At 47.4% G+C, this 18,921-nt stretch overlaps 1 protein-coding gene across 9 annotated transcripts in view; it reads left to right on the top strand.

Annotated features, from left to right (window-relative positions):
- The window catches only part of DDX4 (DEAD-box helicase 4), a 429,564-nt gene that overhangs the window by 86,856 nt on the left and 323,787 nt on the right, over positions 1–18,921 (top strand). For all 9 annotated transcript variants that reach the window (XM_029577088.1, XM_029577062.1, XM_029577068.1 and 6 more), the window contains 2 exons: positions 4,972–5,049; positions 11,006–11,083. In XM_029577088.1, the coding sequence (XP_029432948.1) occupies positions 4,972–5,049; positions 11,006–11,083 (156 nt within the window). The remainder of the gene's footprint in view (positions 1–4,971; positions 5,050–11,005; positions 11,084–18,921) is intronic.

The following is an 18,921-nucleotide window of genomic DNA, read 5'->3' as shown; positions in this document are numbered from 1 at the left end:
CTTCGAGGTGGGCTTGGGCCACTATTCCATTTACTTCATCGTTCCCAAAAAGGACGGTTTCTTTCGCCCCATCCTGGACTTGAAGGAGGTAAACAAGGCCCTCAGGGTCACCCAGTTCCGCATGGAGACTCTTCGATCAGTGATTGCCGCAGTGCACAAGGGAGAATTCCTCGCTTCACTGGACCTCTCGGAAGCGTACTTGCACATTCCCATCCTGCCGGCTCACCGGCGGTATCTTCGCTTCAAGATTCTAGGTCAACACTTTCAGTTCAAGGCGCTTCCCTTCGGTTTGGCGACCGCACCTCGGACCTTCACAAAGATCATGGTAGTGGTGGCGGCGGCCCTCCGCAAGGAGGGTATCCTAGTACATCCGTACCTAGACGACTGGCTGATTCGAGCGAAGTCCTTCTCACATGGTCAGACCTCAGTGGCCAGAGTAGTACAATTCCTACGCTCTCTGGGCTGGGTGGTGAACCTTCCAAAGAGTTCCCTTGTGCCCTCTCAACACCCGGATTTCTTAGGAGCGAGCTTCGATACCCGGCAGGGTATGGTGTTCCTGCGCCAGGACAAGGCACAAGCCCTGAGAGAGCACGTTTCTCGGTTTTCGGCTCTGGAAGAACCAACCACCTGGAATTATCTGCAGCTCCTGGGAGTAATGGCCTCCACCATTGACATGGTACCCTGGGCGTTTGCACACCTGCGTCCACTGCAGGCGTCCCTACTATCCCGCTGGAAACCAGTCTCCCAGGAGTATCAGGTGATCCTGCCGCTTCCACCATTAGCCAGGAAAAGCCTGGATTGGTGGCTTGTCCCCTCGCATCTGGCTCGAGGAGTCTCGCTCGAGGTTCCCAATTGGGTGGTGGTGACCACCGATGCCAGCCTCGCGGGATGGGGCGCCGTCTGCGAAAAGCGCCACTCAAGGGACTTGGACGCCAGAGGAGGCAAAGTGGCCGATCAATCGCCTAGAAACGAGAGCCGTGCGTTTCGCTCTCCAGCGTTTTCTTCCCCGGTGCGACACAGAGAGGTGAGGATCCTCTCGGACAACGCCACCACCGTGGCCTACATCAATCGCCAAGGGGGGACAAGAAGCAAGCATGTCTCCCTCGAGTCTACTCCCCTGATGGGAGTGGGCGGAGAGCAATCTCGTCCGGATAGCGGCCTCTCACATCGCCAGGGTGGACAACGTTCAGGCGGACTTCTTGAGTCGTCAACAGCTAGACCCCGGCGAGTGGGCTCTCTCTGAGGCAATGCATCTCATCATCCGTCGTTGGGGGACTCCACGCCTCGATCTAATGGCGACCTTTCTCAACGCCAAGGCTCCACGCTTCTTCAGCTGCAGAAGAGAGCGCGGCACGGAGGGGGTGGATGCCCTCACCCTTCCGTGGCCGTCGGATCAACTGCTCTGTGTTTCCTTCTTGGCCTCTGGTCGGCAAGGTTCTCCGCAAGTTGGAACATCATCGAGGGACTGTAATTCTCGTCGCCCCGGAATGGCCCCGTCAGCCATGGTTCGCAGATCTACTTCAGATGACGGTGGACGGTCCACTTCGCCTGTCCCATCTTCCTCATCTTCTGCGCCAGGGTCCGGTATTTTTCGAGCAGGCAGAACTCTTCTGTCTTGCGGCCTGGCTTTTGAACGGCGCCGTCTCCGCCATAGAGGCTACCCGGAGACAGTGATCTCAACGATGCTTCGTTCCCGCAAGCCTTCGACCTCCGTCGCTTACGTTCGAGTTTGGAAGGTCTTCGAAGCATGGTGCTCCAACCGCGGAATCCAAACCATGGAGGCGACTGTCCCGCTGATCCTTCATTTCCTACAGGATGGTCTGGATAAGGGTCTCGCCTATAATTCGCTCCGGGTTCAGGTGGCGGCCTTGAATGTCTTGGTACAGAAGGACTGCTTTCTACCCCTTCAGCCGGATATCGCACGTTTTCTGAAGGGTGCCAAACACCTACGGCCACCGGTCCGGGATCCTTTCCCTTCTTGGAGCCTCAACTTGGTGCTGCGAACGCTGTCGGGTCCTCCTTTTGAACCCCTGAGGGGGTCCACCCTCAAGGACCTGACCCTCAAGACTGTTTTCCTGGTAGCCATCTCTTCTGCTCGCCGGATCTCAAAACTTCAAGCCTTGTCCTGCCGGGACCCTTATCTGCGTTTCTCCGACTCCGGGGTTTCCCTTCGTACGGTGCCATCCTTCCTACCAAAGGTGGTCTCTGCCTTCCACGTCAATCAAACGGTGGAGCTTCCAGCGTTTGCTCCAGAGGAACCCCGGTCTCTCCAGCTCCTGGACGTCAAGCGTGTACTGCTCCGTTACCTGGAGGTTACCAATGACTTCCGGGTATCCGATCATTTGTTTGTCCTCTGGTCAGGACCGAGGAGAGGTTCTCAGGCATCCAAGACGACTATTGCTCGCTGGATAAAGGACGCCATCTCATCGGCTTACATTACGGCGGGGCGGGTGCCGCCTCGCAGCGTCTCGGCTCATTCCACGCGATCCCAAGCGGCGTCCTGGGCGGAATCTCGCTCCGTTTTCTCCCGGGAAATCTGCCGTGCGGCGACATGGAAGTCATTGCACACTTTTTCCAGACATTACAGACTACACCTGGCGCCTCAGTGCATGGGTTCTTTTGGCGATCAAGTTCTCCGAGCAGGTCTCTCAGAACCCCACCCGGTTTAGGGAAGCTTGGGTACATCCCACTGTCTGGACTGATCCAGGTACGTACAGGGAAAAGAAAATTATTCCTTACCTGCTAATTTTCGTTCCTGTAGTACCATGGATCAGTCCAGACGCCCACCACTAGGGGTTTCATTAGGTCCTGCTTGGATTCTTCCAGGTATCTTTCATTCTGTTTGTCTCTGATTATTGTTACTGTTCACAGCTCCTCACAAGTTGACTGTTGCTGGTCCCGTTGACCGTTTGTTTACTTATATCTTTCTCTGTTCCTTTTTGGGTACTGTTCTGGATCCAAAATGTTGTGTTTTGCTTTTGGGCTTTGCTATGCGTAATACTGAGCTCCAGCAGAGGGTGCACTACTCTATATGCTGAAGCTCTCAAACTCTGTTCTGACTCCATCTGCTGGTCGGGGGATATAATCCACTGTCTGGACTGATCCATGGTACTACAGGAACGAAAATTAGCAGGTAAGGAATAATTTTCTTATACCCCTCCTGCTTTCTCCTGCAAAACCTTGCCAAAAATGATAAAGGATTCCTGATGTGAGTTTGGAGCATATACACTTTAAGAGTATAAATCTCTAGCCAGAGTAGTGTTTAGAATGATATACCTCCCCCCGGGTCAGAATAGCACAAGTGAATTTCAAACACATCTTGTCTGATTAGTATCCCTACTCCAGCATATTTTGCCCAGTGGGAGCTATCCGCCCAAAATCAGAGGACATTTAGGAGAGTGCATTAAAGCCTCAAATCTCTGCTTAAGATGAGTTTCCTGTAGGAATACTATATTGGCTTGTAACCTATCAAGTTCCTTATAGAGGAAACTTCTCTCTTTGGGTGTATTCAAACCCTTAACATTTAATGAAACCAACTTTTTAAGGAAGCCATGTTGGCCAGTTATTTCCTTGTCAAGAGCCCTACTACATCTCTGAATATCTCCATATTCCCCCTCTAACAAAGAGACAGCCACCCACCCAAATCAACATTTCCCAGGTATACCATATGCCAGTAAGCTAACCGTCATGCCTCGCCATAAAATATGAATAACCCAACCTCCCAATATTGCACAGCTCCTACCCTATGCTGTGAACTCAACTGAAGAGGAATAAAGATAAGCAAAGGCACCATGTTCCCTGCTAAGCAACCAATCAGTCTAACAGTCAAATGTTATGAAAACAGCATTTGCTTGGGCAATAAAAACCCACATATGAAAAACCTCTAAAGACAAAACAAATGTAATAGTACTGAGACACTCTCCATTATTAATCAGCTCATTAGTAAGTGAGAAAATAGGAAAACAATGTCTGCACTGGATAATGCTGTTCATGTGGCATCTGTAGATGAAGAGCCTTCTGAGTTCCATCGTAATCATCTACCTCCCTTTGCACCCACCGGGGAGGATCCTCTCTGTTCTGCCTTACTGGAAGCATGGAAGGTTACACAGTTGGAATGATAAAGTCCAAACCCTTCAGGATCACTGCAGCCTCTTCAGGTGTTTTTTTTATCCGGTGTGATGCTCCAATTGCAGTGAACCATAGTCTGAATGGGTGCAACTAGTGGTATCGAATATTCTGTGGGTACAGTAATCTTGTTATCCCCCATAGCTCCTGTCTCTTTCGTAGCATTGTGGGTGAGATGTCTGCAAATTAGAAAGCTTGTGGCCCTCCCAATTCCACATGGTTTGTTTGCGAGCAATGTGTTTTGTGCACACTTTCACGTTTCTCTATTGACAAGGCAACATGTACTAGAGTGATAGTAACTTTGGACAGGCAGTTCTACACAGCCTGTTTCCTGATCATCCATTCTACTGTGGGGCTGGACTGTCTTAAATGCTTCTGCTTTACAACTCTCAACTCACTTAATTCAGCCCTTGTTGATGGAGAAAGCAATATTTTTATTTTTTTTGCCTGTACAAGTGGGTGGGTGGCTTCTCAGACTGAACTAGCTGTGCTGCTTACATATTTTCCTGAAGTCAAATTCCTTACTAAAGCTTAAGCTTTATAAGTAAGCACAGGCATACAAACTACCACACAGGTTTAGTTGTATTAAGAGAAATGGTTCTGTCAGTGTTGTCAGGTGCAGTTATACAAATGTCATGATTATTGTGCTGTTCATAGAGACCTTTCTTTACAGGTAAGCAAACGTGCTTTGTGGAGTGCGTGGTGTTGGTAAACACTGGTTTCTTTTGAATATTTCAGTAAAATGTTTGACATTTATGATTTCTCCTAGCTTTCTATATTTGGTTCTGAATAGCATACTTGTGTGTTTTAAGCATTGAATATTTTACTTTTTTTTTTTTTTTGTAGATATGAACCAAGAACAAAACAGAAACCAGCCAAGTAGAGGGGGGTTTGGACCCAGGAGAAGTTTTGGAAGTGTCAAAGGTATGAGCTTTAATGGTGTTAAAAGACTTATTTCCTAGTGTGTAGCAGATGGACTCAGGACCAATGGGTATAGTGTACTCCTGATAGCAGTTGGAGATGGATCAGATTTCAATCTGATGTCAGCCCTAGTACATATACCCCTGCAGGAAGTGCAGCTCTTCAGTATTTTCCATCTCCATAGCAGTTAAGGACTCTTGCACACTAGCACAGCGTTAGAGTAATTTTACCAAAGAAAACCAAATTAAGAAAATCTTACCTCTACAGATGAGCCGCGCTCTCCTGCAGTGACACCTGTTAGGTCCCTCCCCCAGTTGAGATTTCCCCAGGTGATTTCTGAGGTAAGCCTCAGTCTGGCGGCTGACCCTCGGTGGGGACCTAGCCCCTGGCATTTGGTGAGGCTGAGAGGCAGTGGGCACAACCTAGAGCACGGCGGTGAAGGTATTTTCCCTCTCCCCCCACAGCCAGAGACTGCCCGGAACGAAACTGGGAAGGTAAGGTAGAAATCTGTTTAAGTCTCCGGTCTCTGAAACTCGAGGAGACGCACAAGTCACCAGCCGGGACCAGTGCCAGCAGGTTGATCGGCCCTAGCAGTGCTAGACCCCGGTCAGATAAGGGAGCCCTCTCATGTGGAGACGCTCCGAGGTGGTTGCTATATTGCCCACATGGTCGCAGTCACCATTTTGGCTCTGTTTGCCGCCCTGTCCGCTGTTTCGATCCGTGCGCACAGAGACTAGCCGTGCGCACAAATACCTTGTGCGCACAATGTCACACGCATAAGTACTGGGCACACAAGTGACGCGCTTAACCACGCGCTTACTGGGCCGGGCGCATAACTTTAACCTGTGCGCACAGCAGTGCGCGCATCTCCCTGCACACACGCACCAAACCTACGTGCGCAACTTCGCACACCGGAGCGCACAACTGTATGGTACACGCACAAGCTATGGCACCACCGGAAAATAAACTCAAAGCTCAGGGCCTTTGCCCAGCATGCCATATTAGAGCTGCACAGCATGAGAAGGCCACGGCCCTGTGTATACAGTGCGAAGAGGCCCTAGGGACCCAACTCATGGTGCTCCCCAGCCTCTCTAGCAGTATGCCGGACCTAGCATTACACAGCGGGACCCCCCCTCTCAAATGGTGCTCCCCAGGGACACGGCGCCCCCTAGTCTAGACCCAGTATCTTATCTCCTGGGTGGAGTTTTTCAAAGGTCTGCATACCTTCATCCACATGCAACCGGGGCCTCCCATAATGCAGCCTCAGGCTCCACCAGAGGACCTAAACATGCCGGGACCCTCTATGCCCAGGGAAGTGATCCCACCACCCAGAAGCCCCACCTTCGGGGACATGGACATCTCGGATGAGGAGTCAGAACCCCTGGAGGAAGGGGAACTCCCTCCGGGGACAGAACCCCATCGAACCATGAGACTCTTCTTCACCAAGGACGAGCTTCCAGACCTGGTCACACACAGCTTAAAAGAGCTTGCCATCCCAGGCACAAGTGCCTTGGGGAACCTAAGACGAATCCACTATTGGCGGGACTCCGTCAGACCTCCCATCATTTCCCACTATTACAAGCCGTCCAGCAACTAATTGACCTGGAATGGGATGCCCTGGAAACTACGTTCAAAATGGGGCGGCTCTGGCAGCCATGTACCCTCTGGATCCAGCCGCCAAAGATGTCCGAAAGTGGATGCCATGGTCTGCGTGGTCTCAAAGTGCACTACTATCCCGGTGGAGGGAGGAACAGCACTCAAGGATGCTCAAGACAGACGTCTGGAGTCTATCCTCAAACAGTCCTTTGATGTCTCCGCTATGTCTTTACAGATTGCGGCCTGCTGTGCAGTGGTGACACGCGCCTGCTTATCACAGACCAGGAACAACACTCCTGGGGAGGCCCTGGAACGAGCAGTATCATTCCTTGCGGACGCCACTTCTGATCTGGTGCACACTGCAGCTAGAGGAGTATCACCTGCCGAGGCAGCCAGAAGACAACTCTGGCTCCGAAACTGGTGGCCGATGCATCCTCCAAGACTCACAAGGATGCCTTTCAAGGGAACCCTCCTGTTCGGAAGCGAACTAGAGAAACTAGCCAACAAATGGGGCGAGTCCCCACTGCTGCGGCAACCGGAGGACAGGAATAAGAGAAACCAGCAATTCTTCCCCCGATCCTCCAGGGGCAGAGGATCACAGCTCTTCAACCCATATAGAAGCACATATCAAGCAGCCTGCCCCGCAGGCCGAAGCCAGTTCTTTTGAAACAAGCACAACAAAAGGGGAGCCAGCTCGGGCCCAGGCCCCAGCCGCACCCCACAATGAAAATCAGCTGACCCGTCCAAAGGAAGAAGCCATAGGGGGCAGACTTGCCCTATTCTACCAAAGATTGGTCGAGATAACTTAGGACAAGTGGGTCCTATCCACCATTCGAGAGGGCTATTACCTGGATTTCCACCACCTCCCTCCAGACAAGTTTGTGGAATCCCCCTGCCACGACCCTTCCAAGAGGATGGCAGTGGAAGCTACACTGACCAGATTGCTAGCCTTAGAGGCTATAACACCGGTGCCTCCACAACAAATAAATACTGGATATTATTCCATCTATTTTATCGTCCCCAAGAAAGAAGGAACATTCAGACTCATCCTGGACCTCAAGGCGGTCAACCGTCACCTGAAGATTCCTCGCTTCCGCATGGAAACCCTACGCTCAGTAATAAGGGCAATACAACCGGCGATACATCCCTGGATCTGTCGGAAGCCTACCTACACATCCCGATCCATCAAGAGCATCAGCGTTTTCTATGCTTCTTGATCCTGGACAGTCACTACCAGTTCCGGGCACTACTATTCGGGTTAGCTACTGCACCCCGGATGTTCACAAAGATCATAGTGGTGGTGGCAGCAACATTGAGGAAGGAAGGAATTCGTGTGCACCCTTATCTAGACGATTGGCTGATCAGAGCAAAATCCCCAGAAGAAAGCCACCAGGCAACCAACAGTCAAACCTCTACTAGAGAGCCTCGGGTGGGTGGTCAACACAAACAAGAGCTGCCTGTAGCCCTCCCAATCTCTAGAATACTTGGGAGTCCGGTTTGACACCAAACAAGACAAGGTCATCCTGACAAAACAAGGAGATCAAAACTGATCGAGTTACGAACCCTGTTGAGCAAACTTCGCCCCACAGCATGGGACTACCTACAAGTTCTCGGCCTCATGGCATCCACACTGGAAGTAGTGCCATGGGCACAAGCTCACATGAGACCCCCTACAACGCTCACTACTATCACGATGGAATCCACTGTCCCAGAACTACACCGTACGGCTTCAGCTCCCAGAAAGATTTCGGGCCCAACTATGATGGTGGCTACAAGAAGCCCATCTGAGCCAGGGAATGAGACTATCTTCCTCAAACTGGATGCTACTCAGCAAGGATGCCAGCCTACGAGGATGGGGAGCAATCTGCCAGGAGCTAACCGCCCAAGGGCAATGGAACGAAGAAGAGTCTGGATGGAACATCAATCGCCTAGAAGCCCTGGCAGTCAGACTAGCCTGCCTAAGGTTCGGTCACAGACTCATAGACAAAGTGGTCAGAGTAATGTCGGACAACACCACAACAGTGGCCTACATCAACCGTCAGGGAGGAACCAGGAGCCAACAGGTGTCTCTGGAAATAGACCTCCTAATGTCATGGGCGGAAGTGAATCGTCAGATCTCGGCCGTCCACATCACCGGAAAAGACAATGTCGCTGCGGATTACCTCAGCAGAGAAAGTCTAGACCCAGGAGAATGGAGGCTGTCGACCACAGCATTCCTATTGATAGTAAACCGTTGGGGAACACCAACCATGTACCTCCTGGCAAACCAGTCTAACGCCCAAGTACCCAGTTTCTCCAGCCGCAGGCGGGTTCCCCAGTCCCAGGGAATCGATACCCTGGTATAGACCTGGCCACAGGAGACTCTGCTAAACGTCTTCCCGCTGTGGCCCCTATTGGGTGCGATCATCCACAAGATAGAACAGCACAGGGGGCCAGTACTTCTAGTGGTCCCGGACTGGCCAAGAAGACCGTGGTACGCAGACATGCGAAGACTGCTGGCAGGGATCCCCCTTCCGCTACCTCCACACAGAGACCTGCTCCAACAGGGACCGATCCTCCATGAGGACCCAGCTCGATTCTCTCTTATGGTCTAGCCATTGAGAGGACTCGCCTAAGGAGAAGAGGATACTCGGGGGCAGTAATTGACACCCTACTCTGAGCATGCAAGTTCTCCACATCCCTAACATACATAAGGATTTGGAGAGTATTCAACACCTGGTGCGAGGACTACGACATACCACGCTCAGTCAAAATTCCTGCAATTTTGGAATTCCTACAGAATGGCCTACAGAAGGGATTTTCCCTCAAGGTACATGTGGCCACATTGTCATGCTACGGAACCAAGAGCGAGAGCGGCAGCATAGCCTCTCACCTGGATGTCAAGCACATCAGACCACCCCTAAAGTGGCCAGTGCCTCTTTGGAACCTCAACTTGGTCCTAGATTTCCTAGCAGGAACCTCCTTCAGACCTCTCCGTGGCCTTTCTCTCAGACTATTAACATTGAAGACAGCCGTCCTGTTGGCAGTCTGTTCAGCCCGTCATATATCCGAACTATAAGCACTGTCCTGCCGGGAGTGTTCCTCAGACTCACCCCGGGAACCATCCAGTTACTTATAGTTCCATCGTTCCTCCCCAAAGTGTGTCTCACTTCCATCTCAACCAAACCATCTCGCTACCATCACCAGATGAGCATAAGAATTCAGAAGAGGCTCGAAGTCTACGCCATCTCAACGTCGGCAGACTCCTAGTCAGATACCTGGAAAGGTCGGAATCCGTACGAAAGACTGACCATCTATTTGTCCTTCACAGCGGGAAGAAGCAAGGGGAAGCGGCCTCGCGAGCAACCATAGCCCGCTGGATCAAGTCATCAAGGTGGCCTACGTAGAAACAGGCAAATCACCGCCTTTACAAGTCAAGGCCCATTCTACTAGAGCCCAGGCAGTGTCCTGGGCGGAAACCAAGATGCTGTCACCCGCCGAGATCTGCAGGGTGGCGACATGGTCTTCCATCCACATCTTCTCCAGGTTTTACCACCTGGATGTTCAGGCTCGGGAGTACACAGCATTTGCAAGGGCAATACTAAGTGGGTCAAGGGCAGCCTCCCACCCAGTTCGGGAGTAGCTTTTATACATCCCATTGGTCCTGAGTCCATCTGCCACACGCTAGGAAATGGAGAAATTACTTACCCTGAATTTGTTTTCCTTAGTGTAGACAGATGGACTCAGCATACCACCCACGGCTGCCGTTAGTCATGGAATTCTCAGGGACATCCCCGGGAGCGAGTGATTCACGAGTAAGTCATGCTTTCCTTCATCTAGGACATCCACCCTACCGCTTGTTGACGTTTCTCGATTGAGGGCACTGGCGGTCTCCAGCTATAGCCAATTCAACCAGTTCAAATTAATCAAGTTATAATGTTAATCAAGTTATTCAAATTATTCAATCATACATGTATCCACAATGCTTTTTGAGGAGAATACTGAAGAGCTGCACTTCCTGCAGGGGTATATGTACTAGGGCTGACGTCAAATTGAAATCTGATCCGTCTACAACTGCTATCGGGAGTACCTATTGGTCCTGAGTCCATCTGTCTCCTCTTAAGAAAAACAAAATTATCAGGTAAGTAATTTCTACAATTTGAGGGGATTTGGGCAGCAAGTTTTGGAGGGGTGTATTAAACATGAGGATGTACTGTATTGGCAAAATCAGTTTCTTTGGTCTAAAAGATTTTTTCTTTAGACTGTATCAGCAATCTTGAGATCCTTTTATGAATGATAATCACATAAGATTTGTGTAAGCTAGCTGGAATGAAGAGACATGAAGCTGAATGCAATTTTTGAATTATACTTGTTAAATTTGTAGATTCTGATGAGACGTTAAATAAGAGAGATGAACCTAGTATACGTGGATTTGGTGCCAGAAAAAGTTTTGGAAATAAAGGTAGGACACCGATTGTGAGCGATGTATACATTGATGTACATCTTCAGATTGTGATGTTGGACCTTTTTGCTCTGAAAGAACTAAAAAATGAAATTTCAGACCTGTTTCAATTAATTTGTAACCTATCATTAAAATCATCTGATGTACCTGAAGATTGGAAGATGGCTAATCTAACCCCTGTAATTAAAAAGGGATCCGGGAAACTATAGACCAGTGATCTTGACTTCAATGCTGGGAAAAATCATGGAAACTTATAAAGAATAAAATCATAAAACATTTAGATAGACAAGGTTTGGGACACAGCCAACATGGATTTACCCAAGAGAAGTCTTGCCTCACAAATCTCCTCCACTTTTTTGAATGGGTGAATAAATAAGTGGACAAAGGTGAACCGGTCGATATAGTGTATTTGGATTTTCAGAAGGTGTTCAGCAAAGTCCCTCTTGAGAGGCTTCTAAAAAAACTAAAGAGTCATAGGATAGGAAGTGATGTCCTTTTGTGGATTGCAAGCTGGTTAAAAGACAAACAGAGTAGGATTAATGGTCAGTTTTCACAGTGGAGTGCCTCAGGGATTTGTACTTTTTAATATGTTTCTAAATGATCTGGAAAGAGTATAATGAGTGAGGTGATAAAGTTTGCAGATGACCCAAAATTATGCAGAGTAGTTAAATCTCAAGCGGATTGCGATAAATTGCAGGAGGTCCTTGTGAGACCGGAAGATTGGGCTTCCAAATGGCAAATAAAATTTAATGTGAACAAGTGCAAAGTGATGCATATAGGGGGAAAAAAACTTTTGCTGTAGTTACACAACATTAGGTTCTGTCTTAGGAGTTATCACCCAGGAAAGAGTCTGCTCAGTTTGCTGGGGCAATCAAAAAAGCAAACAATCAGGCCAATACAGTACAGTGTGCTCCAACGGAACGCACTCATAGCCGGCATTTGGACGCGCTAGCTTTACCCCTTAGTCAACGCGTGTCCAAACCCCCCCCCCAGCCCCCAAACCTAATAGTGCCCACAACATGCAAATGCATGTTGATGGCCCTATTAGGTATTCCCACGCGATTCAGAAAGCAAAATGTGCAGCCAAGCCGCACATTGTGCTTTCAGAAATTAATTTCTCTGGGCACCAGGAAAGTGCACAGAAAAGCAGTAAAAATTGCTTTTCTGTGCCCCCTCCGACTTAATAACATGGCGATAGTAAGTCGGAGGTCCCGAAAGTTTAAAAAAGTAAAAAAAAAAAAAAATTAAAATGGGCCCGCGACTGGCGGGTCGAAAATGGGATGCTCAATTTTGCCGGTTTCCGAACCCGTGGCTGTCAGCGGGCTCAAGAACAGACACCAGCAAAATTGAGCGTCGGCTGTCAAACCCGCTGACAGCCACCACTTCTGTCAAAGAGGCGCTAGGGACGCGGTAGTGTCCCTAGCGCCTCTTTTTACCGCCGGGACTAATTTTAATAAATTAAAATACTGAATCGCGCGCACAGGAGAGTGGTCTGTGCCGGGAGAGCGGGCGCACAAACAAAATGGAGGATGTCATAATACCTCTGTATTGCTCCATGGTGAGGCCACACCTTGAATACTGTGTGCAGTTCTGGTCCCTGCATCTCAAAAAAGATAAAGCTGCACTGGAGAGACTGCCTAGAAAGGTGACCAAAATAAGGGGTATGGAACGGGTACCCTATGAGGAAAGGCTAAAGAAGTTAAGGCTGTTCAGTTATGAGAAGATGACTGAAGTCTACAAAATCATGAATATAAATTGGTTAAATCCTTTAACTAATTCATTTATTCTCTGATGTTAGAAGGACCAGGGGGCACTCCATGAAGTTGACAAGTAGCTCATTTAAAACAAATAGAAGAAAATTGTTTTCACTCAGCACATAGTTAATCTCTGGAATTCATTGCTAGAGGATGTATGTGGTTATAGGAGTTAGTGTAACTAGTTTTAAGAAAGGTTTGGATAAGTTCCTAGAGGAAAAATCTATATACTACTATTATGGTAATTTATAAGCAATAGTAGCTTGTAATTTATCTGTTTGGGTACTTGCCAGGATTGGCCACTGTTGGAGACAGGATGCTGGGCTTGATGGACCCTTGGTCTGACCCAGTATGGCATGTTCTTACACTTTTTACCTTTGTAGTTGCTCCTTTCAGTTTTTTTCTAACTAAAGTTTCCCTTTTGAAAGTTTAGCACAAGAGCCATGGATTTTCTTATTGTCCCCCTTCCAGTCATTAATTCAAATTTGATCATATTATGATCACTATTGCCAAGCCGCCCCCACCACGTTACCTTTCTCATCAAATCCTGTGCTCCACTGAGAATTAGATCTAAAACTGCTCCCTCTCTCGTCTGTTTCTGAACTAATTGCTCCATAAAACTCTTTTATTCCATCCAGGAACTTTATATCTCTAGCATGTCCCGATGATACATTTACCCAGTCAATATTAGGGTAATTGAAATCTCCCATTATTACTGCACTATCAATTTGGTTAGCTTCCCTAATTTCTCTTAGCATTTCACTGTCCGTCTCACCATCTTGGTCAGGTGGACGGTAGTATACTCCTATCACTATAGTCTTCCCAGACAACACAAGGGGTTTCTACCCATAAAGATTCAATTGTGCATTTAGTCTCGTGCAGGATATTTATCCTGTTGGACTCTATGCCATCCCGGAAATCAAGGGCCACGCCACCTCCCGGGTGCTCCTCTGTCTTTACGATATAATTTGTACCCCGGTATAGCACTGTCCCATTGGTTATCCTCTTTCCACCATGTCTCTGAGATGCCAGTTAAGTCTGTCATTCATTGCTATACATTCTAATTCTCCCATACTTCTTAGACTCCTGGCATTAGCATACAAGCATTTCAAAGTTTGTTTTTTGTTTGTATTTTCATTCTGCTTTTTAATTGATAGGAATAAGTTAGAAGTTTTTAGCTAAGGTGAGTTTTTAGTTACAGGCACTTGGGACTCCTTTTCTTATTGGGACCTCACTGTTGGGATGCCCTAATTCTTATGCATCATTAGTATCCTTCGAAGATACCTCCCTCCAAACCATGCACTGCTGAGCGACTGTCTGCTTTCTCCTTTGTTCTAATTTAAAAGCTGCTCTATCTCCTTTTTAAAGGTTAGCACCAGCAGTCTGCTTCCACCCTGGTTAAAGTGGAGCCCATCCCTTCGGAAGAGACTCCCCCCTTCCCCAAAAGGTTCCCCAGTTCCTAACAAAACTGAATCCCTCTTCCTTGTACCTATCGAAGCTTTCCTCTCTCTAAACAGCCAGAGCAGTCGAGCCCCTTCCACCAAGGCAAAGAAGGCAGGGATTTTACTCCCAGTACTTTCTGATTCCAAAGAACAGGAGGTCTGTCCTGTCCTAGACTTGAGGGCCTTGAACAAATTTATAAAAGAAAACTTCAGGATGGTTTCCCTGGTCACCTCTATTCCTCTCTTGCAACAAGGGGGACTGGCTATACTTCCTCGACCTATAGGAAGCATACACCCACTTTCAGATCTTCCATGGTCGCAGGCAGTATCTCCGGTTTGTAGTGAGGGAATAGCGCTTCCAGTACCAGGTGATGCCTTTCGGGTTCGCGTCCAGCTCACAGGTTTTCACAAAATGCCTGGCCGTGGTAGCAGCTCACCTTCGCAGACTTGGGAGTACATGTTTTCCCCTATCTGGATGATTGGCTGGTCAAGTACATATCTCAGGCAGGAGCAGCCAGGTCCTTGAGCTTGACCATTCGGGTGTTGAAGTCACTAGGGTTCGTTCTCAACTACTCAAAGACCATCTTAGTCACCTCAATTGGACTTATTGGAGCCCTGCTAGGCACAGCTCAGGCTCAAGGCTTTTCTGCTGAGCCAGAGGGCTATCACAATAGCGGTCATTGCAGTGGAAGTTCAACAGCCAGTACATGTTGAGGTTGTTGGTCCACATGGCTGCATCATGCATGTTACTCTCTTGGCATGATTACACATGCACAGAGCCCAATGGACCCTGAGGTCTCAGTGGCAGCAAGCCACATGGAGCCTCCAAGATCACATCTAAGTCCAGGACTCCTCCTAATGGCACATACTTTCCAATTTGGAACAGGAAATCTCCTTTCAGAGTTTTCCTACTCAAATTGTTAACCATGGATGCATCTACCCTGGGGTGGAGAGCTCGTGTGGAGGGGCTTGGCACATAGGGCTTATGTTCCACTCAGGAAAGTTCATGTCAAATCAAATTCCTGGAGCTCCATGCGATCAGGTACGCGCTATGGGCTTTGAGATTGGCTATCCAACAAAGTTGACCTGATCCAGACCAACGACCAAGTAGCAATATGGTATGTCAGCAAGCAAGGAGGCACGGTATCATACCTCCTGTGTCAGGAAGTGGTCCAGATCTGGCTGTGGGCCTTGTGCCACGGGATGGTGCTCAGGGCCATGTACCTGGCTGGGATTGAGAACGTAATAGCAGGCAGGCTGAGTCAAGCCTTCAGACCCCTCAAATAGCCCCTGGACCAGGAGGTAGCGAATCAGATATTCTGTCTCTGGGGGAGTCCATATGTAGATCTCTTCACGCCCCCCTGCAATGGGAAGGTGCCTCAGTTCTGCTTCCTGCATTGGACAGACAGCAAAGCAGCCTCAGATGCCCTCACCCACCTTTGGGGCACAGGGCTTCTGTATGTGTATCTTCAGATTTCCCTTAGTGATGCTATCTCTCATGAAGCTCTGTGAGGATAGAGAGACTATGATCCTCATAGCCCTTCATTAGCCGAGACATGTCTGCTTTCCATTCCTTTAGGAGTTGTCCATCCGGAAACTGATCAGTCTGGGGACTTCCCCAGATCTCAGCACACAGGATCAGAGCAGACTGCAGTTTCCCAACCTCCTGGTCCTGTCACTCACAGCCTGGATGTTGAGGTTAATTTTGCAGCTGATTTGATCTTTCGGAACGTGTGGAAACTATATATTCTAAAAATCAAAATCACAGCGCATATAAATAGTCATGGTTTAATGAGACACAGCCAGTATGGATTTACCCAAGAGAAGTCTTCCCTTACAAATCTGCTATATGTTTTGGGAGGGGTTAATAAACGTGGATAAGAGAGATGAACCGGTAGATGTGTATTTGGATTTTACAGATTCCCTCATGCGAGGCTTCTAAAAAAATTAGTTATGGGATAGGATCAGTGTACTTTTGTGGATTGCAGACTGGTTAAAAGAGAGGAAGCAGAATAGGATTAAATGGGTGGCTTTCTCAGTGGAGTGCCTCAGGGATCTGTACTTGGACAGATACTTTTTAATATATTTATAAATGATCTGGAAAGGAAAAAGAGGTGAACAAATTTGCAGATGGCACAAAAATATTCAGAGTAGTTAAATCACAGGTGGATAGTATAAGTTGCAAGAGGACCTTGCGAGACTGGAAGATTTGGTGTCCAAATAGCAGATGAAATTTAATCTGGACAAGTGCAAGGTGATGCATAAAGGAAAGAATATCCCATGCTGAAGTTACTGTAGTTACACAATGTTAGGTTTCATGTTAGGAGTTAACACCAGGTAAAAGATGTAGGAATCGTAGTGGACAATGCATTGAAATAGCTCAGAGTGCTGCAGTGGATTAAAAAAAAAAAAAAAAGAGCAAGCAGTGTGTTGGGAATTATGAAGGCAATGGAGAATGTCATAATTTCTCTGAATTGTTCCATGGTGAAACTGCACCTTGAGCACTGTTCAATTCTGGTCACTGTATTTCAGATTGATGCAGTCAAAGGTACAGAGAAGGGTGACCAAAATGATAAAGGGGATGGAACCCCCTCCCTTATGAGGAAAGGCTAAAGAGGATAGAGCTGTCCAGCTTGGCGAAGAGATGGCTGAGGGAGGATATGATGGAGCTCTACAAAATCAAGAGGACTAGAACTGGTTAATTTAAATAGATTGCTTACTCTTTTTCAGATGAGGACTGGAGGCTCACCATGAAGTTAGCAAGTAGCTCATTTAAAACAAATTGAAGTAAAATCTTTAACTCAATGCATAATTAAACTCAAACTCATTGCCTGAGAATGTGATTAAGGGAGTTAGCTTATCTGGGTTTAAAAGAATTGTGGACAAGGTCCTAGAGGAGAAATCCATTAACTATATTAGTTTATTTAGGAAATAGCCACTGCTTATTATTTATTTTATTTATTTATTTAAGGTTTTTATATACCGGCAATCATGAAAACATATCTTGCTGGTTTACATAAAACGGGAGTGCAGTATATACATCAAACTAGAACTATGGTGACCGAAGATGCAGTTACATTTAACAAGGGTAGCAGAACTTGGAGAAAGAAGGAAGAGAGAGGAAAGAATAGAAATGGTTAAACAATATACACGTTAAATACTATATACAAAAGGCATGGTTAAGGGCTGAATGTTTTGAGGAGTCATTAGATTGTGTCATTAGATTGTGTCCGGGAAAGCTTGCTTGAACAACCAAGTCTTAAGTCTTTTCCTAAAAGTTAGGAGGCAGGGCTCCTGTCTGAGATTTGTAGGAATGGAGTTCCAAAGGAGAGAGCCAGCTGTGGAGGTGGCACGATCTCTCAGGGTAATGTGTCTGGTCGTTTTCGCGGGGGGTACTTGGAGGGAGCCTCTTAAAACATCTCTGGTAGGTCTTGTCGAGTTGTATAATTGGAGAGGGATTTGTAGATCAAGGGTGGTGAGTTGATGTATGGTTTTGTAAATGACAGATATGGCTTTGTATATGATACGGAAGTGTACTGGTAACCAATGAAGCTCTTTCAGGATGGGATATATGTGGTCTCTTTTCCTTATGCCTGTCAGTAGTCGGGCTGCTGAGTTTTGTACCATCTGTAGTGGTTTGGAGTAGGATGAATGAAGACCTAGCAATAGAGAATTGCAATAGTCTAATTTCGAAAAAATGACTGCTTGGATGATCGTTCTGAAGTCTTGAGCGTGGAAGAGAGGTCTTATCCTTTTCAGGACCTGGAGTTTATAGAAGCAGTCTTTGGTTGTTTTGTTGGTGTGCCTTGAAGTTTAGCCGGTTGTCTATTATCACTCCTAAGTCTCTAACGTGTGGTTGGTAGATTGGTGGGAAGAGTAATGTTAGAGATGTTGTTCTCAGGAGAGATGAGTAGGATTTCTGTCTTGGAGGAATTTAAAACGAGGTGTAGGCTGTTGAGTAGTTTGATTTTTTGATGGCATGATTCCCAGTAGTCAAGAGTTTTAGAGTATGTCTTTGATGGGGATGATGATTTGAATATCATCTGCGTATAGGAAATACTTTAGATTGAGGTTGGTGAGAAGTTGGCAGAGTGGAATAAGGTAAATATTGAATAGAGTCAGAGATAATGAAGAACCTTGTGGGACTCCTATGGCAGAGTCAAATCTTGAGGATTCCTTGTTTTGGAGTTTAACTTTGTAACCTCTGTTGAAAGGTTTTGAACCAGGATAGGACGGTGCCGCTGATTCCTATGGACGCCAGCTGGTTTAGGAGGATGGCGTGGTTGACTGTGTCGAACGCTGCGGATAGGTCTAACAAAATCAATAGGAATGAATTTCCTTTGTCAAGGCCCAATAAGATAAGGTCTGTCAAAGAGGTAAGGAGGGATTCTGTACCTCGATTTTTTCGGAAGCCGTGTTGGGGGGCGAAGAGAAGATTGTTGTCTTCGATGACGTCTGTAAGTTGCGAGTTCACTAGTTTTTCCATGATCTTGGCGATGAAAGGGAGGTTAGCTATGGGGCGGAAGTTGTTGGGGTCCTTCAGGTCAAGGTTAGGTTTCTTTAGGAGCGGTGAGATTGAGGCCATTTTGAGATCGTCTGGGAAGGTTCCTTGGGCTAGAGAGCAGTTGATGATGTTTGTCAA

The sequence above is a fragment of the Rhinatrema bivittatum genome, chromosome 1 (genome assembly GCF_901001135.1).
Source record: "Rhinatrema bivittatum chromosome 1, aRhiBiv1.1, whole genome shotgun sequence".
In the NCBI taxonomy this organism is placed as follows: Eukaryota; Metazoa; Chordata; class Amphibia; order Gymnophiona; family Rhinatrematidae; genus Rhinatrema; species Rhinatrema bivittatum.
The sequence above is the reverse complement of the archived record's forward strand: the minus strand, read 5'-3'. Positions and strand labels throughout refer to the sequence as shown.